Consider the following 26,503-nt stretch of genomic DNA (forward strand, 5'->3'; position numbering starts at 1 on the left):
CAACAGAAGCTGGTCCAATATAAGATATGATCCCACCCCCACTTTGTCTCTCTACTTTTGCATCAGATTGAAACCAGCAATAGGAGATCATAGCTGCATAATTTTATTGCAAGGCTGACACATGTTTTACCCTGTCTTCTGCAGAAGGTTATATTCATTAAAGGTTTTATTTAATGTGTTGTTTTTGTTAAGTTACCTTCTGCTCCTTAGAAAAGGAAAGATTAAGGCTGACAATTTCAAACTGAAACCACATTCAGGCACTTAAATTGGTTGGTCTTGTTTTTAGAGGTGCTGTGCATTGACCTTGGTGAAATTTGCCAGTACTGAGCTCCTCTGAAAATCAGGCCACTTTTATTTAGTTGCTTAAATATGGATTTAAGTCCATAACTATAGGCACACAAGTTTGAAACTTTTGACCTTGCCTCTTTTCTGATTCCTTCTTTACTTTAATAGCAACAGAGTACTGTATCTTCCCTGACACTTTCAGCAGGTTCAAGGGAATAAACATCATAGACAAGCTAACAAATCTTGAGATCATTATCAACTTTTGGGAAATAGGCTTGGCTTCAAACACTCTTACTTTAGGATTATTGCTTAAATATGATGATAATATGGAATAATCCTTTTATAAGGGTTGATTATATATAGAGAGAGAGCCATTTTTTGAAAATGTTAATAAGGCTGCAGATATAAACCTATACTTCAGCTACAGAAACTGATAGTTTAAGCTTTAAAGCTATAATTCCACATAATATTAAAATTGATTTATCCTGTGGTTTGAAACCTTTTTTTAATACACAAAACATTAATTTACATTTTTTCTTATTATTTAGAAGTAAAGAATGAAGCTAGATCAAGTTATCCAAAATGTTCATTTCAGTTCAAGAATGCAACTACTAATGCACTCGTTGGTGCCAAGCCCACTGAAGGAATCCCGGAACCTGTTCCACTTGTTAATAACCGTAAAGGGAGCCTCTTTCTACCCAACAATCCCTCGCTGCTGCACCTTAACTTGTTGAGCTCTGTTGAGCATGGAAAATCTACCTACTGTAGATTGCAAAGGGCACTCAGTTTGCCTGTAAAATACTGCTATCACCCTCAAAATCCTGGGTTGAACCAAGATCTCCGTAGGTAGCCCCTTAGTTGGATGCATAAGGCAGTACAGATTGGTTTGTGCATGGTTTTACAGTTTGAGTGTTTTCAATGTGAAAATGACATTACTAATGCTCTGTTAAGTGCTTACAGATGTGGGTTTCTTGAGATGTGGTGATTAATAACTTAAACAAGATAGTAACTAATGTTTCTGGGTGGTTGATGTTTTATCTTTCTTATGTTTTATTTGCTTTCAAACACTTACATTCTAGACAATGAGTTTACTAGGTGTTCCATTTCATGAAGTATTTGGTAGCTGAAAGGTTGTTAGATAATCCAGCTCATTTTGGGGATCCACAAAAGGGAAGCACCCATAAACTATGTTGTTAGTGACCTTGCAGAGGCAATGAAAGAGACCGATGTATTTAAAAAAATAGTAACAAAATAATAAAAGAAAAGTTATGAACTTGTCCAATGTTTCTGGAAGACATTTCCTTTATTTGGCTTAAAAACTAAATGAGGATAAAAGTCAAGTAATATGTTGTTACAGATGTTCGGCTCTGCATTAAGGCTGTTAAAATTACCAGCACATCTTAAATCAATTCATGGAACATTGTCTGGAGGTTATGTCATTGAAATAATGAATCCTTTTTACTCAAGAATAAGAAAACATGTTAGAACATCAGTGTAACTTCAAATTAAACTCCAGCATAAACCAGAATATCTGAAGCCTCATTAGACTTGCCTGACATTTTTCTAGCACTGAGTCTTCCCGAACTGTAAAACTGTTAGATTCTGTGCCTATTAGACAAGCGAGCACTGGGTTGTTACAACAGTACATTAAGTGTTATACTTAGGGATGTGCAAAAACAAGTTTTTGAATTTTATGAGAACTCAAAGGCTGGATTGAGTTCACATTCTATAAAATTCTGTGTTGAATTCCTGAACTTGTCTGTACTTTCATGAAAGCTGGTAAAGAAGGTCTGCATTAATATAGTATGACTGTATTGTAATACAACTCCCACAGCATTAAATAAATTGAAAATATTAAAAATAGGGCCACATTCTCATTAGCAGAAGCAGTAGGTCAAATGTATAGCATTAGTGTTCAGTTGTTATAAATCACAGCCTGTTACTCAAATACAGTTGTCTTTCATGAAAGCGAGTAAATTTAAGATTCCCTTTTATTTTAATTTTTATTCCTCTCATGCAGAAACAGGAACCATGAAATGAAAATGATATTTTATAGCTTAACTAAAAGTTTTGCTAGATTTACTTTCTTTAAATATACAGGAAATTAATAGAATATATTAAAGCTAATAATTAAATATGGTTTATATCCTACTTGTGACTAAGAATCCACCTGTGAGTTAGCATTGCAACACTTTTGGGAACCAAGCCATAGGTAATGGTCTCCATTACACACCATTTGTATATTTCAGCTTCAGACAATTCTCCCCTCCCTCTCCCCCCCCCCCCCAATCCCCACCCACACACATACATGTTTAGGGAATAAAACTGCATTTCCAAACTGCAGATGCACTATAAACTCTTTGCATACAGATTTCATTTAAAAACAAAATCCCGATTCAAATGTGACATGTTTAAAATAGGTGATCTTTCATTGCCACAATGAAAATAAATGGCTCCCTTGCTTGAGCAAGGCATGGCTTTAGTACAGAAATGAGGTGTCTCCGAGGGCTTTGCTAATAGGTATTAACTTGTGAGCCATGTAACCCTAGAACATTGCAGGTGAACACAGACAGTAATACGGCATAAAGATGATGGGCACTTAATGAAGAAAAGAGCTTGTTTATTGTAGGTACAACACTAAAAGAAACTGTACACTTTGTCAGGAAATCCAGCTGTGGAGATCGTCATTCTGGAAGGTAATAATAATAATAAGGCCTAGTTTTACAATTGGCCAGTATGATAGTAACATCTGGTAAGGTTGGAGAAAGCAAATGCTAGACCATGTAGGATGAAAGATCCTCATTGGACTTACCTTTTACATTTGAAACAGCAAGCATAACTCATTTTAACCACCTGAAGGCTTGGAAAAATACTTTTTTATAGCATTTTGCACTGTTAATAGAAATATTTCTGTATATAATATCATTACAGCTAGTCTATATCAAAATAAGACTTTACAAATGCTCCTACTGGGTACAGAGCTTCTTATACTAGTGAAAAAGGTATAAAAATGCACTCCACTTGTACTATGTTACTGAATTTCTTATAAACGTTTTCTAGCCCCAGGGGGGCACATTAATTTAGATGAACTTTGAGCTTTTATTTACTGGCAGAGAGAAACATTATTTGTAGGTGATTTCTGCAAGCAACATTGTGCATGGTTATTTCCTTTAATCTCTTAAGTGGTGAGTCCATATGATTTGGACTGACTTTATATCAAATAAAGAACAAGGGAGTCCTGTGTATGCATTAAAAGCAAATTATTGCCTGTGTAGAATAGCATGTGAATAACTATTTTTGACAGACAAGTTTAAAACAAGATTACACCATTTTCCAGAGAATGACTTGCCAGAGAGTGTTATGGAACGAATAAAGAACCCCACACTTTATTATAAGTAGAGCTGGGCAGATACTGCTAAAAAAAAATTCGGAGAGTTTACAAACAACTGAATAGTGAAGTGATTAAGTTTTATTGCAACTAACTCTCCCAGAAAGTGGGTTTTAAATTTGCACATTTGAGTATTCGTTGAGGAAATGTTTACACTCTCAGCCAATCAAAGAACAGTAATTGCACTATGTAATTTATCTAACAAATCACAAGTAGGCAGTACAGCTAGAAATTTGAATGTCAAATATATAACAAATTTCACGATTATGCTATGGATTTCTAAAACAAAAAATGAAATAGTCAAATATTGAGGAAATTTCATATGCTTTATGGATGTTCTCTAAGCAGAAAAAATGGCTGAACTAGTCCAATAAATTATTTGTTGTAAGTTGATCATAGCTCAGTTCTAATTACAACTCCTTTTGCATCACTCTTTGAAGCTTTTAAAAAAAAAAATCCAGGATTTGTTAGCCAATGCCAGGTCATTTAAGAAGACAGCAATGTTGCCTTTCCAGTGTCCAGTCCTGTAAACTTGATGAAGGCAAAATGAAGTTCCATAACATACTCCGGAAAACAGACAGACATGACAAGCTAGAATGCGGGCTGTAAGAAAATAGTGTCAGAAGAGGATTGTAGCAGGAGGATATTGCTTAATTCATTCTCAGATAAATCTAGAGCAGATGACACATGTCCAGGTCTGCTTTTTTCTTCCTATATAGTTCATTGCAAATAGATTTTTTTTCCAGCTGCTGCTTGTGCACTGCTAATGTGTATTAAGCTCCTTTAATGTAGCTGCTACTACTAATCTCTTTCTTTTTATCTTTAAGGTAAAAGCTACTTAGGCCTCAGTTACATTGTCTTCTAGTCTGTTTTTCAATTAACTATAGGATGGAAATGAGACTATTTTTCATTCTTGATATTACAGCATTAGTCTGAATTTGAGAAATCACCATTCACAGATGATTCCCTTTGATAGCAAACATAATACTTATGTGTGCTAATTATCAAGTACAGTAGCTGTCCTTTAAACAGTAATGATGAAGGTTAATATTAACACACAACTTATTAGAAAACTGTGCTTGTTTAAAGCAAATAGTGTTATGTTATAGGTAATCCACTGATGTACACTTTACAGTAATCGCAAGTGATTTTACATTTGGAAAATGATCTTTCATTTAAAATGCACTCTGTCCTCATTAAAAGCTCCTTTGCTATAACACATCCTCTGTTATACAGGTACTATCCCCCACTTCCATTCAACCATACTCTGCTCATTCCTGTTATAACAGCTCCCCTTTGTGAGAAAGGTGGAGTGATGAGGTCTGAGTTGTGCTGGAGATCTGTGCACAATTGCAGGCAATGTTCACAATCCTGACTAACTGAAACATTAAACATCAAGGCATTGAATATTTTACATCTCTTCGTGAAGATTCTGTTGTCTGGCATGTGAGACGCAAGAACCAATTTGTATCTGGTTCATTAGCAAAAGCAGGCTGGCAGCTATTATGTTGGTATTTCAAATAGCACTTTATCTTTCTGTGTATATAGCAGAGCACTAATTCTACTCTTCAGTAGCACAGATTAATTGAAAATAACTCAGAGAATAACATAAATGCTGTTCCCTCCCACTTTTTTTTTGTTTTAAAAGTATGAAACCAATTTGAACTTCTGTGTTCAAAACCCTGGTTTTCTTCCCTTCTCCAGCTCCTCCTCCTCCAAACCAATCTCTTTGACTAACATATTTGATTTTTTTTTATTTATTTTACTGTTGGGCCTAAAAAGTTAGTAATGAAGTATCAGTGCGTGAATGGACGTTGAGTGTGTGTTCTTTGCTATGTCACTTGTATTTCGTATAGCGCTTAGAGGGGTCCTTAATCTCATGAGTTGCCTCTATTTCCAGTTGAAGATGAACATCCGTCGACACTGTCACCCAAAAAAAAGCAGCGAAATGGAGGCATGAGAAATTCACCCAACTCCTCGCCCAAACTGATGAGGTAAGACTGTAAGAAACTCATATCTTTATCTTCTTTCCTTCCTCTACACCTCCCCCTCCTCAAAAAGGGGTGGGGGTTTGAAGAAAAAGATTGTTAGATGGTTTCTGAAAGGCTGAAGTATTTATTCTGTCAGCTTGTCAGCAGTTAATGATAGAGCTGAAAAAAATTCTGTCATGAAAAACAGTTTGAAAAGCTGTTTGAAAAATACATAGGCTTTAAAGTCTTAGCTGTCACCCTGTCCTGTCCATGTGTAGTTCTTAAACAGCAGTGGCACTAATGATAGCACTAACCAATCAGAGGAACTCATGTGGTTAGTTTGCCTCAGGCAATTCTCTTTTTGTTGGAATCCCTCTGAGTTCTGTTTTCTGTACTTAAGGCCATATGTGAGATGTATCATCACAATCAAAAATGAACCTGAATATTACCTTCCTTTTATCCTGTCGATTGAAATCAAATTTCTGTTAATTGATTTTGACTGATTAAAAAAAAAGTCTAATAATCTATGTACTTGCCAAAGCAAAGTTCAAAACGAATGCAATTTTACTCAGGCTAAAAGCAATATTAATTATGAAATACAGGGATTTTTTTAAGAATAGTACCTACTCTGAAAGTGGATGATAAAAACATCTTCTGGTTGTTAATGAAATTTCCCCGCTATTGTTGGACATATAGTATTTTACAATAAGGGAACCCTCAGATATTTAAGTCATTTCTTTCCATCAAATTTCTCTTTAAGCAAAGGTTCTCTGTAATTGGAATTGCAATTGGGACATTGTACTATATTGAAGCAATATAGCACTTTTATTCTACTTCTCTCTCTGCCTTACCCTTCTCCTGTTGTAGTCAATGGGTGCAGGATCAGGCATGCATCACTTAGCACCTTTCTCTGCTTACTGGAAGCAGCCATGTTCCTCTAACGGCTATGGATATAGCCAGATGATTTTCCCCTCTCAACTTCAATCAGTGCAGTGGGAATTTCCTTAGCCAATTCAATAAGCATCCTTTTTCTGTTTATCGTTCCTACAATCTAGGGCATATTCAAGGGCATAACTTCTTTAAGTCTTCGTCATCTGCGTTTAGACTGCAGGACCAAAAGTGAGATTGATTCACTGAAGAAAATGCACCCAGCTGTGTCTTTTTTTTCCCCCCATTGACCATCTATTTCTGTTAAATGTATCGTTAAAAGTTCTCTGCCTTCCTGCTACCTCAGCCTTGCCTGTGTGACACTGATTTACATGCTTGTTTACAGTTTCTGAGGAAGAATAAAATGAGCATACTGCCAAGCTTCTCATTTTTATGATGCCAGTTGTCATGTTAGCATCATTTTCAATTTACTCACCTTTGGGTAATCTTCTTATCTGGCACTAATAGTTTTATCTGTTTAAAGTTTGAAAAATGTGGGAGCTTCCCCTTTCAGCCCCTAAATTTGGGGAAGTAAAACATTTTTTTAAAAAAAGAGAGCTGAAACATTTGTAGCTGAGTGCACTGTCCCTGTTTGCTATGTAAAGTATGCCTCATTTCTTTGATCTTGAGTAATAATAATTCTGGGGAGTTATACTGTTTTCATATGCTTCAAAGCTGTGTCAAAGTTTTGCTGCTTAAGGGTACTTCTTTATTCTACTGGCTCTTGGGTACTGAGATGACAGGTCCTCTGTACTAGGTGCAGGCTTTTTCAAGTCATAGCCTTCAGCAAAACATCAAATTACCAAATACAGGGTAACATACTTCTACACAAATGCCTTTCCCGTAGATATATTATACCATATATATTAAATACTTTAGTGTTACACGGTGCATTTTATGTGCAATGGAAAGTGATGGTTTGAGGTAGCCTTAGGGGTACTTTTTTTCCACAAGCAGAAAAAGCTAGTGTATACCCTATCAAGTATGGTTTTTACAGGACTTTCTGCCCGAAGGCCTTTGTAAATAAGTAATGATCAACAGATTGGCTGTGGGTTTTTGAAAAGCATGCCTGTGTCAGTTTGCATGATGGGGGGAAATTTTCAAAGGGGAGCCTGCTTTCATTGCCTGCCGAAGAGGGACTGAGGGAGCGTAGTCATCCCAAGCTCGAGCTGTCTGCTCAGTAGCACATCAGAATTGCTAAACGTGGGTCGAGCAATGAGTGGAGAACTTGCCAAGCCTCTGAATCCACACTGTTTTCTTTCTCCTCTGTCTTGCTGCTGAATTTACTTACCAACCCTATGCCCCCCACCCTCACCCCTTTCCCATACCCCCTAGCCTCTCTGCTTTATATGTCAGGAACATAGTGGCAGCCTGAATTGTAGCTCAGAGCTCTTAAACCCGAGAAAATGGAATGAATCGGAATAAATATCTATTTTCCATGCAAGCTGTGCAGTGGTCAAATCCTCCTCTATGCACAGCAAGTTAGGCTCCATTGCCTATTTTTTTAATACTTTCATGACTGAAATTGAAATTTCTTGACCGCCCCTCCTGTCCCCCCTGAGGTCTTTGGCTAATATCAATTAGAAGTATACAATGTTTCCTCCTAGGTAAAAGCACTGTGATGTCCAAAGCTGATACTTTAAAAATATTTTTCTCCTAAGTTTTGATGAAAAGTACTTTGACAGGGCAGATAGGACTCACACTGGCCACAAGGGGGTTGAAGAGAGCCTGTGGGCCCCTGCCCGGCTAAACCTGCAGACAGTGTCGCACATGGAGAAGTGAGTTAAAAGGAGGAGACCCAGCCCAAGACGGACCAGGAAGGAGAGCAGAGTTGTGCTGCTTCCTCGGCGAGGGAAGCCTGGTTCCAGCCAAGAGCTTAAGACGGCTTGCTACCTAGATGAGCCATTTTGTGAATAGGATGAGTAGGTTCAGGAAGATGGACAAGAAGGGACTAGCCACATGGAGACAACCCTGGAGCAGAAGGGCATGCTCTGACTGATGAATCCCCAGCTGACCCAGATTTTTAATTCTCTGTTTTCCTTTTTGTTTTTGGACTCTTAACACCCCGGACAGTGTAGAACTCTAGTGTGCCTTAACCAGACCGTGGCTGTGGTCCTATGAGTGGTTACATCCAACTGTCAGGGCCCCCAGCAGGGAAGTCATGCCTTTAAGTCCGGGGGGGGGGGGCACTTAGATGACCCAGTTACATTGCATAAGCCAGCTCTTTTTCAGTTAACAGACTAGTCCATAAGATTCATTCCTGCTGTGCCTGGGATAAACGGTTGGAAGGAGTGAGCATATGGAGTGGGAAGAGTATGCACAAAATTCCATCTGAGAATTTAATCATAGCTCTATAGAGTCACTTCCTGCTCAACCTTACAGGTAACATAGGGTCCAAAATTCTACAGCAATACTGTGTTTCTACTGTACAGAGGGCAAACCAGTGGAAGCTCATGCAAGGAAGAGGTCACTGTGCTTCCCTGTGTGCCGTGGGCAAAATACCCACGATAGCTCTTTCCACTGGAACACAAAGGATAAGAAGGGATGTGTCGTGAGCATGGCCAGCAGGTGCATGAGCAGAGCGCTTTGGACAGTTCAACTAATTCTTAATTTGAAGTGAACCTAAGCTCAGATGTTTTTGAGGTTCACCCAGCACTATACAAATCCATATTACCTAATATGATGGAGAACACAAAAGCTCTAAAACTCTATTTTTACAATGCAAGAAGCAAACTAAATTACTAGCTGAAGTAAATAATTATGAAATTTGCAAATGTCCTGTAGACACTAGAAATGTTTTAGCTGTATATGCCGAGATTCAGGAAACTGAATATTATGCCAATATTATGCTAGTGTACATCCAGTGAAAGTCAGTGGAGTCACATTGATATAAAACTGGAGGTTTGTGGTGGCGAATCAGGAACAGAATACCTGCATTATAACACTGGGCATATACACTAATAGACTGGGTAAACATTTAGACAATAAAATGAAAAACACATATTGAGCCAGATCCTAAGCTGCTGTAAATTGGCAGTTTAAAACAAAACAAAACAAAAACTCTAAAAAGGAAGAGAGCAGGCTTCTTATAAAGACATATCCTAGACCCGGTAAGACCTCCTATGACGCCGCCTCACAAAATGAAAAGGGAGAGTGAGGGGGAGGAAAAGGAAAGGAAAGAAACAATATACAGCAGAGTAACAGTCACATAAGGCATATCGGGTTTTCCTTTTCATGAGACGTTTGCAGAAAGGAAATGTGGAAACATTTGGTGCCCCCAGGTCATTAACAGACATAAATTCACTTGCTCATCATCTCAGGGTCTCTTTTTTTGTTGCATGTCCCTGGTGAATAACACGTTAAATGTGACCAGGCTCTCGCACCCACTGTATGTGGTAGCCAAGCTGGTCGAAAAGTAGCCCCTCTGGATTCAAGGGTGACCAGTAAAAATTTTGAAAAGTCCTGGACCCAAACCAACAAGCCACTTAAACTGTTGACAGGGTCCAAGTCCTCACTTAATGATTTGATAACTGCTGCTGCATGAGTGGAATGCACTGAGTAGCAGAAAATGTCAACCCAGCTGAGTCAAGCTACCTATTAATGTAAGAACAAATGGCATGTGACAGGGCCCAAGGGGCCTGAAGAGCAAACAAATAGTTTGTCCCTGTCCACTCTGAACTGAGTGGTATTCTTGACACAGGCCTCTAGACAAGTAGCATACTCAGCAAAGGGTCATTATCATTAGTGTCCCTGATCATATAAGAATCAGAGGCATCAGGAAGCTGAGTTTTCACTTGGTTACCAAGGAGAATTTCATAAGCCTTGAAGATTTTTCTTGATCCAAGATCCAGAAAAATACCCAGCCAAACAGTAAACTTGTTCAGAGGCTGTCAAGGTCCAGCAAAGTGACATGGAAAAAGTCAACTTTTCTGCCGGGCTTCCAAAAACCTAGTGGGCCTGTTTATCTGATAAAAATAAATAGGAAAACATCCACAGTCTATTTTAATGATAAGACGTATGTTAATCTAGGCATAGTATGGGCAGTGGCTGTACAACATCCCCATTGCCGCTCCTCAGCGTCCGTCCCCCCCGCTATGTCTACACAACAAGCTAAGGGTGTGATTCCCCTGCTTACATACACATACCTAGCTCTCATCGAGCTAGTGCAAGTATAAATAGCAGTGTAGCCATAGTAACATGAGTAGTGGCAGCGGCAGCATGGCTTAGCCGGGCTGAATACATACTCATGGTGAGTACAGTCTCAATATGGCTAAGCTGTGCGTCTGCTGCTGCTGCCAGGGCTATAGTGCTATTTATATTTGCACTCGCTTGATGAGAGCTAGCATGTATGTGTGAGCAGGGGAATTGCACCCATAGCTTGTTGTGTAGACGTAACCTCTTACACACACACTCTGTTCTACCAGTGCTATTCAGTGTTGACCTGCATTATCCCTGCCATTCCAGTTGAGATGCTTAGTTATTTGTGTCTGTACCAAATAAAGCAATAGTGGGGTTTTATGGGGACACCTGTCAATTAAGAACTAGTGAAATGAGTTTACTCATCTTTACCTTGTGACTTAAGTTAGATATGAATCCCAGGTCTGCAGAGGTGAAAGCTTACTGTGTTAACCATAATAATGGCTTACATTTATATAGTACCTTTCATCTTTAAGAATCCCAAAGCACTTTATAAACTTTGCAAGTACTATAGTGTATGTACAAGAATCACTTGACACTGCACTAATATGCAAGCCATCTCTAAGGTTGTTTAACAGCATAAACCAACTCCATGCAACCATTTAGGAATCCCATTATATTAAGAGGCAGCAACAGTAGTAGTGTAGGTTTTAGGCTGTCCACTGACATTAAAACCTCCATGTTGTCTAGACCTGGAGATATACCTATCTCATAGAGCTAGAAGGGACCCTGAAAGGTCATCGAGTCCAGCCCCCTGCCTTCACTAGCAGGACCAAGTACTGATTTTTGCCCCAGATCCATAAGTGGCCCCCTCAAGGATTGAACTCACAACCCTAGGTTTAGCAGGCCAATGCTCAAAGCACTGAGCTATCCCACCCCCCTGCTCTTAACAAAGTTAAATGACAGTAGTTTAAATGGTAGGGAACAGTCTATTCTAGACCTCCAACTTTTGCTAAAATTGGGGAACCTACACTAGTGATGTTTACAAACCGTGGTAATAAGAAAGTGTCAGATTTTACCCAGAGTTTTGTGACATCTTGCACAAATTTATCTGAGTTTAGAGAAGGGCTTTCAGGACGAATTAGGAGAGTCTGCCAGCAGAGAAAACAAGCAACTTCTTTTATAATGTACAGGCTAACCCTGAATACACTAAGGTCAAGGCAAAAGAATGTTGGAAGGAAAAGAGTAAAATCTTTAAACCAGGTGAGCAGAAGAGAATTTTTTCCTTCACCGATGACTTAGAGAAAAATAAGTCTCTAAAAGTTGTGACTTTTACCTTGAGGTGTGAAACGTAGAATTCATTTAGGTGGAAAAGACTACCTCATCATCTTAGCTGCTAGTTTATTTTCCATAGATTGCTTTTGTCAGGTACTTTCCACCATCCCCAATTTCCCCCCCCCACACACACACACACCCATAAATTCTTAAATCCTAGGTGTGCAGCTTGATAGAATCCAAATGAAAAATGCTAAAAACTAAGGACACACTTTCTGGCCCCCACGCTCTCTTCTTTGATTTGCTTATATGCAAGAATGAGAACAAGTGACCATTTCAGAACTCTTCTGTGTGGGAATTTGAGGAGTATATTTTGAGCAGCTCTTTGCATACCCAAGATGTTCCAAGTGGAAAATATGTTTACTCAGCAGATTCCTAAAAGAAGATACTCTGCGTTTACACCAGGTTCCTTAGTAATCATGATAAATTAACCCTTTGGAATGGCTTCTTAAAGTAGAATATTGCGACATTAGGCAACAGAGATACGAGCAATATTTTAGATGGAGGTGGAAGAAATTCATACTAGTTCTCAGAAGTATACCTCAGCCAGAACATATATTACATGATCAACTACTTGTCCAATGGTGATCACAAGACATTGGGTACCACCGGCTGTATTAGTTAAGTTCTTGCCATAGTAGTTTCAGGAGGATAGTGCAAGAAGAGTGGGACTATAGATTCCATTGACTTTAGACTCCATTGGCAATGATTTTGAGTATGACAAGAAAGAGATTCATTGAAAATATTCCGGTAGGTTTTCTTTCTGTTACTGTGCCATTTTTTCCCTATAAAGCTTCTTTCAGCTGTGCACTAAATCTGTAGAAATTCCATTGCTGATTAACTTGTGAAAGTAAAGGTCAGCTAAAGAGTGTCATTAGTGTAACACACACATTGGCAACAAATTCTCATTACAACTTAATGCCATCCACACAGACTGCAGAGGGTCATAGGGAATGGCTAATGGTAGCCGACAAATGGTGGGTTTATTAGTCACAAAACATTTGCTGAATTCCACCAGAGCGGCGTGACAACCTTCACAGCTAGTCCCAGCGAGCTGCAGTAGTCAGTGGAGTTTGCCTGTGACAAGCCGTCACTCTATCTTGGTAGAGCTTTATAGCACCAGTCAAAGCAGTCAGGGAAGATTGAAGTGACAGAGGCCCACTGAGTAAATAGTGAAACATGCAGCACATCATGAAATATTCAACCCGGGTGTAAAAGCTCTAAATGCTTTTTCAATTATTAGCACCTGCACTGGCTGCATACATCTAACACTAACAGCATGTTAATTGCCACCATTTGTTAGGGTGGTTGTAAAAGATATTTGAAAGGCAAGAGACATTTTGCAGTGCATCTTTGCTTGGCATCTCATCCTTCACAAACCCTTCCCTTCCCCCTTTAAAAAAAAAAAGTACATTCATGTATGAAAACTGAAAACCACTGGCAAAGGGCACAAGATGGTTTCCAAACCTTTCAGTCTCTAGGGGGGAACTCTGCCATTCATGTCTTCTTACCAAAATACAGCCCATCAGGTACCCAGGGAAAGTCTGTATTTCCAGACTTATGCATGCCTAGTGAGGCTAAAAGGTCTACTGCTGTTGAGGGAGTTTTGCCACTGATTCAGTATGGGTAGGATTGTTCTCTAGATGAGACTAAAAAGGAGCTTCATCCATAGGCAAAGATTTACATAGCACAGCTTCAGTCTTATCACTGTGATGGCCACCATAGGTTGTATATTGCCCTTGTTCCCTCTGCTTGGCTGCTGTGGGAGATCCAGCATGGATCCATGGGAGTCTATGGCCCTGATATAAAGAAGCATATGACAGATAGCAAGAGGTTTGACATGAAGGTGAGAAAATCCAAGGAAATACTAATGCTTAATTAAAGAGACAGCAATTTTCACCCTTTTTCTTTTTTAAAATTATTTTTATTCCATTTCCACATTTGTTCCAAAGTTGAAAACACCAATTGAATATGTTTGGAGTGGTTATAAATGTCTACAACAAAAGCAGTGCATTTTAAAATATAATGCTGGCTCCCTCGCAGCAGGTTTGCTGGAACAGGGATTTGTGGTTTTGCTTTAGGCTGTTGTCTTCAAGGCAGGCTTTTTTGGTTTGTTGCTGTAGCATGGCATTTAGTGTCATTTCCAAGTTTAATTGATGATAAGTGGCATTATATGCTCTGCAAAACCTTGAAAAGATTGTGTTTATTCTTCATTTTAAGTCATGCACACATAATTTTTGCCATAAGAACTAGAGAAGCTATTTATAAACTGGAGAATATAGATATGAGAAACTTGACTTGGTTGCTTTTCTGACATGTACTGTAGGTGCCTGTATTCTCAATGCAGGACTGACCAAATCTCTTTGGTCATTGCTGGCAGTAAAAGGCCAAATTCTTTGGACATCCAGTTTAAAACAGACCCTTTTAAATTGATAGATAATTCTCCCCCCCTCCCCCCAGCTAATGGGAATTTGTTTGTAAGCTGCTGACTTCACAGACTTGGACGGCGCACTGGCCACAGCACTAATGCAAGGTTCTTCACCCTAATCTTCTTTTGTGACTCCAAGCTTACCTTGACAGTCAGATTTAAGGGTAACACTCAACGTTTGACTTAGTAGCTAAGAACAACAATTGCAATGTTTTTGTAATGTGGATTGTAATGGGAATTGGGTATTCAAACTCCACAGGTAGCTTTGAAAATCTCAGCTTGTATGTGTCTGTCTGTAAAATGTCTTAATTAATTAGTATTAGTTGAGATCCCCAGCTTAAAGGAGCTGTATACGTCCAAAGTAATAATAGTAGTATTTAATTAATACACTATTTCATAAAGTTGTCATGGTCCAAAGAAAAATTAGTCCATATATCTAAATAGCTGGAACCCTATTCTGTCCTTAAATGCATGTGCTCATGTCCGAGGGCAGAGTTTGACCCGAGTTCTAAACAATTCTTGAACTACTATAGAAATCTTCAGGTAATGCTTTATTTAGGACGAAGAGACAAATTATAAGAGACCGGAAAATGGCAGTATACACACTTCGATACAGATTTCCAAACGGTAGGTTTATCAGAAGCCACTGTCGTTAGAGTTTACCAAGGTAAATTTCTGTTCTCCGATGATCACATGCAATTCCCATGAGAGTTGTACAATGGTATCGGCTGGCATATGTTAGCCATTTGTTAATAAATGGTAATATTAGACTTTAAGACAATTACTCTCCATTTATTATATCTGTCTTTTATTTTTTCCTATTGGGTCTCTCATTATCAGAGGTTGAAAAGGTTAAATTAGAGAAACAAAGTACCTGATAGTGGTGTAAATAAGTGCATTTGTAGTTACAGAATTATACACTTCCTAAAAGCTTCATTAACACAGAGTTAAGATTGACCAGCACTGCCTTGTACCTCCCAGAATATTGAATGTACTTATACTTAAACCTGTGAAAACCATAAAAGAGCAAGTTAAGATGCACACCAGCCCACCCCACAGCCTTAACTCTGCCCCCAGGAGCTGGCAAGATCTTCAGGGGATACACTGTAGGTATATTTCATCCAGGGCAGCCCTAAAATAAAGCAGACATGAGGAATGACTAAGTAAAATGAGCCATTTTATATAACAGGTTGTGGGCCACAGAATCATATTCTTTCGTTTGTCTGCATGTGTTCCAATTGCCCTTCACTGTGTTAGGGATAGCAGCATTGACTTGGTGAAAGGATTACTTGGAGCTGGTCACCACAGCTCACATGACCATATGAGGAGAGGTGCAGGTGCACCCAGAAATCATGGACCCCTTGTGGCTGGGCTGAGTTATATGAGTTGTGCAGATAGAGGAGTATGACGGTCTGTTCTTGACATGGGGATTTGTAGCAGCCTGGTAGTGTAGAGGAGCGGACTCACCCCTGCGGCACCTCCTGCTGGTGACTCTGGGAATCAGCTTGTTCAGCATCTGGAGCGCCCTCTACAGGCTGGTGGTCCACCTTGTCCCTCGCACTGGCCCCCCGTGTACCTCCCAGGACCCCGGTGCCCCTTGCTCTGGGTGCTGCCCCCTGGCAGTACCCCACAGATCTGGGTCTCCCCTCCCTGGGGAACCCCCACCCACTATCCCCACCTTGCCTCAGTACTAGGCCACTGCCAGTCACCAACTAGCCCCCGCTCCCTGGGGCAGACTGCAGTATAGGCCACTCATCACTGGCAAGGGGGGGTTGGACCTGCTGCCTTGGCCTAGCCCTGAGCTGCCCTCTGCAACCCCCAGTACCTGTTGGCCTTATGCTAGGCCACAGCCTGGGGCTTTCCAGGCTGGAGCTCCCCAGCTCCTCAGCCTTTCCCCAGCCCTGCTCCACTCAGGTACCCTACCTCTAGATCCCTGCAGCCAGGCCCTTCTCTCTCTGAAGGCAGAGAGAGACTGCTTGGCCTCTGGCTCACAGCCTTTTTATATAAGGTCAGCTATGGCCTGATTGGGGCGTGGCCCAGCTGCGGCTGCTTCCCCAATCAGCCCAGCTTTTAGAGCTGCAGCCCTTCCACAGCCCTCCTCCAGGGCAGTTTTAAACCCCTCAGAGCAGGAGCAGGTAACCATCCCGCTACACACACCCCACCTCAAGATCCCCTCCACTGGGGGGAGTGGGGGGTGTCTATCCCTAACGCCCCAGCATTCTTCTCAGCTGGGCCCGCAGGGAATCCCTCTCTGCTCGCAGGCTCTCCAGTGCCAGGAGCAGCCGGCTCCCTTCCTCCATAGTTTGGGTTCCCATGGTAGCCCTTCCAGCTCCCCCATGGGATCCCAGGTTTGTCTGGGGCCTCCCTACCCCTGACAATCCCCTCTTTTGGGCCCTGGTCATCACCACCCCCTTCTTCGGGGCAGTCTCAGACCCAGCCTGATCCTCTGGGCTCCCCCTCCGTCTCTGGGGGCTAGGCCGCTTTCCCCAGCACCCCTTGTGGCAGAGGAGGCACAGCCAGTGCTCACTCCTGACCACCTCAGGGCTAGCCTGGGCCCTGCAAGCTCCATGAGGGCACTCCCTCTTCTTGTGCCCCAGCTCCCCACAGGCCCAACACATTTGGAGCCCCCCTGTTGGCTTCACAGGGGGCACTCGAGTCTGTCCATGGTCTGTCTCTGGCATAGCCCTTCCTTCAGGGCTCACCTGGGCTCTGCGAGTTCCGTGGGGGCACTCCTTCTTCAAGTGCCCTGGTTCCCCACAGGCCCAACAGTTCCTTGGCACCGGCCTCCTGCCCGAGGTGCCTGGCCTCCATTGAGGTCCATGTGCCCGCCCCTGCAGCAGCTGAAGCAGCCCTGCTTGCTGCTCGACGAGCCGGGCCACACAGGCTCTCCAATAATAATCCTTCATTCCATCCTGCGTCTCCACCTTCCGTTCCTCCCCTCAGACCTGGGCAACTGTCCAACAGTCCTAGCCCTGGCCCCTTGTATTAGGGGTGGACCACTATTCCTGCATTCTCCACCACGTGTAGAGGAGCAGACTCACCCCTGCGGCGCCTCCTGCTGGTGACTCTGGGAATCAGCTCATTCAGCATCTGGAGCACCCTCTACAGGCCAGTGATCCACCTTGTCCCTCACACTGCCCCCCCCATGTCCCTTCCAGGACCCTGGTGTCCCTTGCTCTGGGTGCTGCCCCCTGGCAGTACCCCACAGCTCTGGGTCTCCCCTCCCTGGGGAACCCCCACCCACTATCCCCACCTTGCCTCAGTACTAGGCCACTGCCAGTCACCAACTAGCCCCCGCTCCCTGGGGCAGACTGCAGTATAGGCTACTCATCACTGGCAAGGGGGGTTTGGACCTGCTGCCTTGGCCTAGCCCTGAGCTGCCCTCTGCAACCCCCAGTACCTGTTGGCCTTATGCTAGGCCACAGCCTGGGGCTTTCCAGGCTGGAGCGCCTCAGCCTTTCCCCAGCCCTGATCCACTCAGGTACCCTACCTCTAGATCCCTACAGCCAGACCCTTCTGTCTCTGAAGGCAGAGAGAGACTACTTGGCCTCTGCCTCACAGCCTTTTTATATAGGGCCAGTTGTGGCCTGATTGGGGCGTGGCCCAGCTGCGGCTGCTTCCCCAATCAGCCCAGCTTTTAGAGCTGCAGCCCTTCCGCAGCCCTCCTCCAGGGCAGTTTTAAACCCCTCAGGGCAGGAGCGGGTAACCATCCCGCTACAGGTAGCAATCATGATAGTGCACTGGAGAGCAGAGGAAGTGAAGCTGATGTTCCTGAGAGAATCCTTAGGACACGGGCCATAGAGTGGTTATATCTAGTAGCTCTGGGTTGATTTGTACATAGTAGGTGAAGTGGTTGAATACAGGCCAGGTATAGCCAGGTGAAGTATGCTCTAAATGCAGTTTTTGCTGTAGAACACAGTCTGACAGATTCTCCTATTGTACCCACGTGCTGTGTCCCTGCACTTTCCTATATCCTCTGGAAGGATAGAATGCTACAATGTCTGTCATGGGTGGGCTGGGGTATCATTCAAAGACAGGAGAGTTAAGGTTGTGGGATGATGCTGGTATATACTTTAACTCTATATATCCTGGTTTTAAGAGGTTTGAGAATAGGTGCATTTGATGTTCTGGAAGCAGGAACTGGTGGTCAACCTCAGTTCTGCAGTAACCAAGTTTTTGGGTTACAAATTTCCCTTGTTTTTTGAGGAGGTGGGTTGTAGTTAAGTGGCACCTATGGAGGGGCACAAAGAGGCTTCCTGGGAACACCTCACTGCTATTCAACTACTAGCTTTGCCTTTCTCCTGACTCCTCCAGACCCTCAGTCTGGGAGGGAGGCTCCGTACTCCATTTCAGGGTGAGGGTAGGGGAAGGAGCTCTGCACAACCCTCTACATCATGAGAGATTTGCAAAGGAATTAAGTGGTTCATTCGTCTCCATGGGTTGTTCTCAAATGAATCGGAACACCCCATGGAGATTGAATTAATCTGACACAATCGCTCTGAGAGTTGTGAACTGACCCATTCATCTCAATGGGAGTTCTTCCCCCTGTTGTGGATTACTAGTTTTCAAGACAATCTCACTATGCACATGGCTTTTAGAGTAATTTGAATATTAAAAGCAGCTCCTTAGTTGGGGAGAGGGCGGTATCTGATTACAAGTAAGGGGTTCTTCACCATGGCTAGGGCCCCCTAAGTGCTACAGTAATACAAACAATAAAAAATGGTGGTATACCCAATCAGAGAGCAAAAACAAAACCACATGCCTTAATTGCCCAGTTACACACCGCAAATAGCAAAAGACCTACTCTAAGTCAACAGCCTATTGGCTGAAATATATTTACATAAGGTTTTAATCAAACAATTATCAATAACAAATAAATCCATAAAAATCCAAGTCTGTTAGCAGATAATTCACAAACAGAAAAAGGGGCTACATTCCTCAGTTAAATTGTTTACTATGAGTACTTCATTTAGCTCTAGTTGTAAGTTTCTGTCACAAACTCATATGAATGCTCTTGTACAGGGCCGCCCGGGGGGGGAGGGGCAAGTGGGGCAATTTGCCCCAGGCCCCGCAGGGGCCCCCACAAGAATGTCGGAGGCTCCCCCCGCCTCTGCCTGCCCCCATCCCCCTCAGCGCGCCGTGTCCAGGAGCGGCCCTGGACCGATGATAGAGTCTCTCCCACTATGGACACTGTTAAACCATCCGCAATAGAGATGACTTATCATTGAAATTCATAAAAGAACTTCTGAAGACCAAATAGCAGGTACCTTTGCCAAGCAGGGTGCTTCCTGGGCTGGTATTCACCCCACTCCACACTCTTACCAATTACACAACTTCTGCGGCTATCGATATATTTCGTATTTCCATCTACAAAATCTCAGGAGTTGTGTTCCTCTTGGACAAAGTGCAGATTACAAAGCCTGGAATGAGACGCAAGATGGTTGGGGACACAGCACCATCAATTGAGGGGATCAAGCTGTGGTACAAACTTCCAGAAGAGATTAGATGAATCCACAGTCTGACCACTTTTAGGAAATTCTGCACAACATTCCTACTTGATACAGCTTCTACACCATAAGAAGAATGGCACTCACAGCATCAACCACCCCTTTCTAACCCCACATTCCTCCTCTCTCCCCTATCCCAAAAGTGAGACCCTACCCTAAGCAGAGCTTTCTATAACTTGAAAGGGGGCAGAGCCAGTCTCCATGAAGATCTGTAGGGACATCCCTGCTGCCAATCTGATTAATATAGAAGGCACTCCTCAGATATTATGGTGCTGAGTGACAGTACAAAACCATTCACGTGATTAATGTTTTTTCACGTGAAGTTCACTAACTACATGTGTGTTTGCCACATGGTGAACTGCTTCCCTCCTTGGGAGATAGCATGGAAGTACTTTGTTTTAAATGGGTAACCAAATGAGTAGATTCTCCAGTCCTGCTCACTCTCTCTCTGGGTTTGTGCCTGCGAAATGAATAGGAATATTGCCATGGACTTCAGTGGGAGGACAATCAGGCACTGTAAGCATTATGTGTTATCCCTGTTACGTTGGACTGATCGCTGCCAAAGTGGGTAAGTTTTATAGAAGCCACCTTCAGGCACCTACTTGTGAGCATGTTTAGCATAGTATCACATTATGCTGGCTATGCAATTCAGGGAGAGATAACCTGTGCTTATACACGGTCAGAATTTTGCCCATATAGACTATTCTAGAGGCAGAGTCTTACCATAGTCTGTTGGTTCAAAGAAATTAAAAGCCGGGCTAAATTTTCAAATATGGTCTCCTATGTAGATGCTGCCAAATAATAATAATGTGTGTGCATCCATGTCCTGCACAAAACATGCAGTCATGTGCATGGACCAATATTTCTGAGCACATTTAGCTCATTTCTTTGGCATGACAGTGCAGGCTTTGTGTGTGTAACAAATATGCAGGCACTTTTTTTTTTTCAAGGGCTCAACTTGGACAACTACATTTGAATATCTGGCCTTTGAGTAGGTGTCTTTTTTTCACATTACTAATTTCTTCCTCTGAAATGAAAACTCATTCCTGGAGCTTCATGACAGAAAGTTCTGTGCAAAAACATGGGGAACATGTGGGCTTTGTTAGACAAAACTCTGTCCCCTGTTTTTTTTAATGTTCAGTTCCCCCTGTGTCTTATAGAGGCTATACTGATTCTAATGATGCCATATGATGCTTATGACTAAGACTTCTCTTATTTAGCATCTTGTAGGTCCTTGATAGCTCACTTACCCTCTTCCCTCAATAATTGTTTTTTTCAGCAAATAAATTAATGAAGTGTGTGTGTATGTGTGTGTGTGTGTATGCAAGTGCATACACAATTATATTTGTTGGAGGGCAGTTAATTAAAATGTCTCTTATTTGTGGCTCCTTTGAGAAGCCTTGGGTTTTAAAATCCTGCTACAGAAACACTTAGAAGGTTACCACAGATACAGTTGTCACAGAAAATGGACACTGTTGTTTAGTATTAAAATCATGTATTCCAGATGTGGGCATTTGTTAGTCAGTCTACTCTAAAATGACATACTGCTGAATCTTTAAAGGGCTTCAGTTTGGGAAAGCAAAATATGATTGGGCAAATTGCTAAAATATTTAAAGTGCAGCCTGTTAAAGCTTTTACTGTGAAGAGCATCACGTCAGAAGTTGTATGTGGTAAAAGCAAGTAATTGGCTTTCCATACTTCTGCCAGTCAGTCAGCATGGGGCTCTGTTCCAATCCCTTCTACTTCATTGCAGATGCTAATAGCAACTCTTTTGATATTATTTTTTGGAGGGATGGTAGCGGGAAGAAAGAATATTTATGAACATGAATGTGACAAACCATTTTAAAATCAACTGAAAAGCTTATTGAAAATCTTCCAGGCCCCAACCCAACATTTAAAAACTTTTTTTCTTATTTTATTAGCTTTTTTTCCCTAAGGCAGGTGTGTTGAAAACATCTGTTTAAACGTAAATAAATTTCATTTTTGACTTTTATCCCTGTTTCGATATAGCTCTTGGGATGTTTTCCCATCCATAATTCATAATATTTTCCACTTACATTATCTGTGACTTGTTTTTTTTTTTCCCTAGGCATGACCCCTTGTTAATTCCCGGCAATGAGCAGATTGACAACATGGATGCCAGTGTGAAAAAATATGACTCCACGGGGATGTTTCATTGGTGTCCAGGAAAGGACATTGAAAAGGTCATTTTGGTGGGTGCCTTAAAAGAATGTCTTACAAAGTTCCATCCAAAGAGAGCCCATTTAGACAATAGGAATGTGAGATGTTTAATGGGTTAACATAGTTATCTATATCATTTTAAAAAAACATTGTACTGAAATCAGAAATGCAATATGGATGGATTTTGAGCCATCATTCTGGCAAACCCTGGTGGGTATATTAGCCTATAACCCTACATACTTCACTGAAAATTGGCCCCAAATCCTGAGACTACATTTTCATATGGGTTAATGGGACTACTCAGAAGCTTAAAATTATACATGTGCTTCAGATCTTTGTAGGATCAGAGCTATGGTGACCATTCACCATGTACCATTCATCTCTTTGAAACAAGGTGCTAATGCATTATTCCTTATTAGTCAATGGGAATTTTCCCCTATTTAAATTTATCGCTTGGTTTTCAACGTGTTAAAGCACTCAAACAAGCCTGAGTAAATGGTACTGCTATTCTACCCATCTAACATAGTGTACTGGGTCTAGTGTGTATTCATTTCATTTGTTAAAGTGGGAGGGCCATCAAACTGACTCAAGTAATTAAAAATAATTAGAAGGCCTATCACAATCTGTTACATTCAGTGAAAGTTTGTGCTGTTTGTGTTCATGTACTCATACCTAAGAGTAACAAGTAACTAACTCCAGATCTCAAACACAAAACTGATGATATATGAAATGAGTTCCCTGGTGGATCTTCACTTTGTCGCAGTTTATAAAGCTTTTCTTGAGATTGCTGTCTTCGTTTCCCCTGTGCTATTGCATGGTGTAACCAATAATGGTGACAGCCCTGGTTTATTCTAACGATCGGGGCATAAAAGGTTGTTTCCTGTGCTCCTCAGGGGTTGCTATAATAACCGTGACATTGTTTGGAACTGCAATATTGGCATTTAAACAATCAATAAACTAGTCAATTCCAGTGACTAACTTGTTAGCCAGAGTTTGGTCTGAACATTTTAAATTAATATTCATTCCAGGGTATTCAGTAGGCCATGAGGGGCAACCTTACTGTCCATTACTTCATAACACAGAGGGATCACTATGTATTGCTTTATAACAGAGGGAGACAGAGATCAGCTGTAATATTTTAAATATTTTTAACAGATCAGTCAGGGATGACCTTAACATGTTCTACTGTGAAAAGTGTTCCTATACAAATGGCATTGTGGGGTTTCCTCATTTATTATTTCTTCTTGACTCCATATCAGTTTTTCTCTGTTTGCAAGTAAATAGATGTGGGTTTTTCCCCCATAACTGTCTGCTCTGTAAACTCAACCTGGGATCTACAAGTTTGGCTGAGTTATTTCTTGTTCCATGCATCATCACCAGTGATAAAGATCCTGCGAGCAAAAGACTGCCCTCACTTACTCCTGTCCACTGTCCACAAATTATGTCTGTGCGTACGTCGGTGCAACCTTACTGCATAAGTGCAAATGAGGGCATAATTTGAAGATGATGGGGTTGCGCAGATTGTCCTATAATTGGAAGTTGTTTAAACAATTGTGTTGATGATGCCTGAACCAGAAAAGAATTCACTTCTCTGCCCCAGAGCTGTGTTGGCTGTGCAGGGCTGACAGCAGTATAAGGCATGTGTCACTCAAGTAAGTGGACATGACTTTGAACCTACCTAGGGATTAGGTTTGTCAAGTGGGAAAGTACCATTTTTACATACATATCTTTCAGACAAGAACCATAGTTTGGGTTCAGTCTTGTAAGGTCCTGATTCAGCAAAGCACTTATGCACATGCATGGGACTACTCATGTGCTTTAAGTTAAGTGCATGTTTAAATGTTTTGCAGTATCAAAGCCAAGGTGCTCAGCATCTTGCAGGATTGAGTCCTTAAATATTTTTAATGTGAAAGCCCCATCCTGCTCTCACTTACCTGAAAATTAATGGAGTTGTAGCAGTGCAACTGAAAGCAGAATATGTTTTTTTTTAAACTGACGAGAAACCTTTTGGCCAAAACTGCTCCATAGTGAGTACCTCTGCACTATATTCTACATTTGCATTCCATGCAGTCTGTGTAAAGAATAAGCAGCAGGGAGCCACAGCTTAGTGAAAACATTTACTCTATGGATTAACAAAAAGAAAAATTTACTGTTTGCTGGCTTCAATAAATGTGCTACTTTGAACATAAGAACGACCATACCGAGTCAGACTCATGGTCTATCTAGTCCACCCTATCTTCTGACAGTGGACAGTATCAGAGGCTTCAGAGGGAATGAACAGAACAGACCAGGACAGTTTATTGAGTGACCCATCCCTTGTCGTCCAGTCCCAGCTTCTGACCGTCAGAGGTTTTGGGACCCAGAGCATGGGGTTGCATACCTGACCATCTTGGCTAATAACCATTGATGGACCTATACTCCATTAAATGTTTTTATTCATCAATTCTTCACAGCCCATAGCTAAGTTTTGTTGAATATCCACCTCACTGGCATCATAATTTTGATGCACATAGGATGATATCCATTAGTGGAATGCAACAGCACCAAGACTGGATCCAGATATGAAAGTCATCATCAGCTAATGACTTTACTTAATAGTCATCTGAATGTGTGAGCTGCCTTCAAGACTGACTGGGATTACAGCACAAATGTAACCTCTCTCATTGAGATAAGCAGATAATTCTGAACACCATTTAGAAGTGCTTCATCAGATTCTTCCTTCCATCCCCTCAGTTGCTCTTGTCAATGAAAAGTCACTATTAGTCAAGTTCTTGCACCATGGCTATTTCTGACTTCCAGAAGAACCCTCTGGTGTAAACTAAAACAGCACAGAGGCTACTCCAATTTACACTAAGGATGGTGCTGGTGGCAGCTTGTCCAAGGACATAGGGGAGATCTTTGAGTCCTCCCCTGAGCTGCACCAAGCACAGCTCAGTCACAGGCTCAGATCCTGGACTATAGTCTTAAAACATTTACACACACAAAAATCTGTAAATCTACAAGAACAGCTTAAAACATTTGGGGCCTGATTCTCATTTACACTAAGGCTCCTTACATTGCTGGGTCAAGGGATGTGCAAGAGGCTGAAAATTCCATTAGCTCAGACCCACCAACACTGCTATGAAATGGCAGTGAGCTGGAAAAGCATTCTGGGTTTTGACATTCTCATTTTGCTACAGGAGCTTTAGAACGACTCCTGGCAGTCCAAGAAAAACACTTTGGACCAGGGAATATTTTACTTATGCCAGCTATAAACTTTGGAAGCAAACCGAAAACTCTGGGTGTGGACAAATAGAATCCTTTTCAATATGCTTTTGCAGCCAGAGTTGTTGGAAGTGTTTCCCCACATCTAGGGGGATCTGATTCTGCTCTCACACCAGTGTCAATCAGGAGTTACTGCATTAAAGTCAGCGGAGTCAGAGTGATGTAAGTATAACCAATGAGAGAGGAGACTCAGACCTTTAGCCTCCAGACCTTATTGTGTTTGAGTTGTGGTTTGTTTCCCACACTCCCTCCATTTATACCCTCATTCTCCAGTTGTGGACACATTATCCTGAATATAGTCACTTTATTCTTTTTCAGGTTGACCACTGTTTGCTTCTTAACTGGTTGTATTTTACAATTCACAACTATTCTTTTTACTCCTCGTACTAGAACATAAAGATTTGCTGTGCTAGAGCAGTGCAGATTTGAATACCAAAGTTAAGCCATCAGTATCCCGAACAGGTCCCTTTGCACCAAAATGAGAGTGGCAGAAAGATACATTCTTCCATGCTTCTCATTAGGTTAGAACCTCCCTCATCCCCCCAGTCTGCCTTTTCTCTTAGTTTTTAATTACTAGTTCATCTTAAATGCAAAAAAGAAGCTTACAAGAAGTGGAAGATTGGACAAATGACCAGGGAGGAGTATAAAAATATTGCTCAGGCATGCAGGAGTGAAATCAGGAAGGCCAAATCACACTTGGAGTTGCAGCTAGCAAGAGATGTTAAGAGTAACAAGAAGGGTTTCTTCAGGTATGTTAGCAACAAGAAGAAAGTCAAGGAAAGTGTGGGCCCCTTACTGAATGAGGGAGGCAACCTAGTGACAGAGGATGTGGAAAAAGCTAATGTACTCAATTATTTTTTTGCCTCTGTCTTCACGAACAAGGTCAGCTCCCAGACTACTGCACTGAGCAGCACAGTATGGGGAGAAGGTGACCAGCCCTCTGTGGAGAAAGAAGTGGTTCGGGACTATTTAGAAAAACTGGACGTGCACAAGTCCATGGGGCCGGATGCGCTGCATCCAAGGGTGCTAAAGGAGTTGGCGGATGAGATTGCAAAGCCATTAGCCATTATTTTTGAAAACT

The 26,503-nt window shown here is 41.7% G+C and overlaps 1 protein-coding gene across 11 annotated transcripts in view; it reads left to right on the forward strand.

Moving 5' to 3' along the window:
- The window catches only part of KCNMA1 (potassium calcium-activated channel subfamily M alpha 1), an 898,072-nt gene that overhangs the window by 799,073 nt on the left and 72,496 nt on the right, over positions 1-26,503 (forward strand). For all 11 annotated transcript variants that reach the window (XM_065407332.1, XM_065407334.1, XM_065407336.1 and 8 more), the window contains 2 exons: positions 5,574-5,667; positions 22,067-22,190. In XM_065407332.1, the coding sequence (XP_065263404.1) occupies positions 5,574-5,667; positions 22,067-22,190 (218 nt within the window). The remainder of the gene's footprint in view (positions 1-5,573; positions 5,668-22,066; positions 22,191-26,503) is intronic.

The sequence above is a fragment of the Emys orbicularis genome, chromosome 7 (genome assembly GCF_028017835.1).
Source record: "Emys orbicularis isolate rEmyOrb1 chromosome 7, rEmyOrb1.hap1, whole genome shotgun sequence".
NCBI classification, from domain to species: domain Eukaryota; kingdom Metazoa; phylum Chordata; order Testudines; family Emydidae; genus Emys; species Emys orbicularis.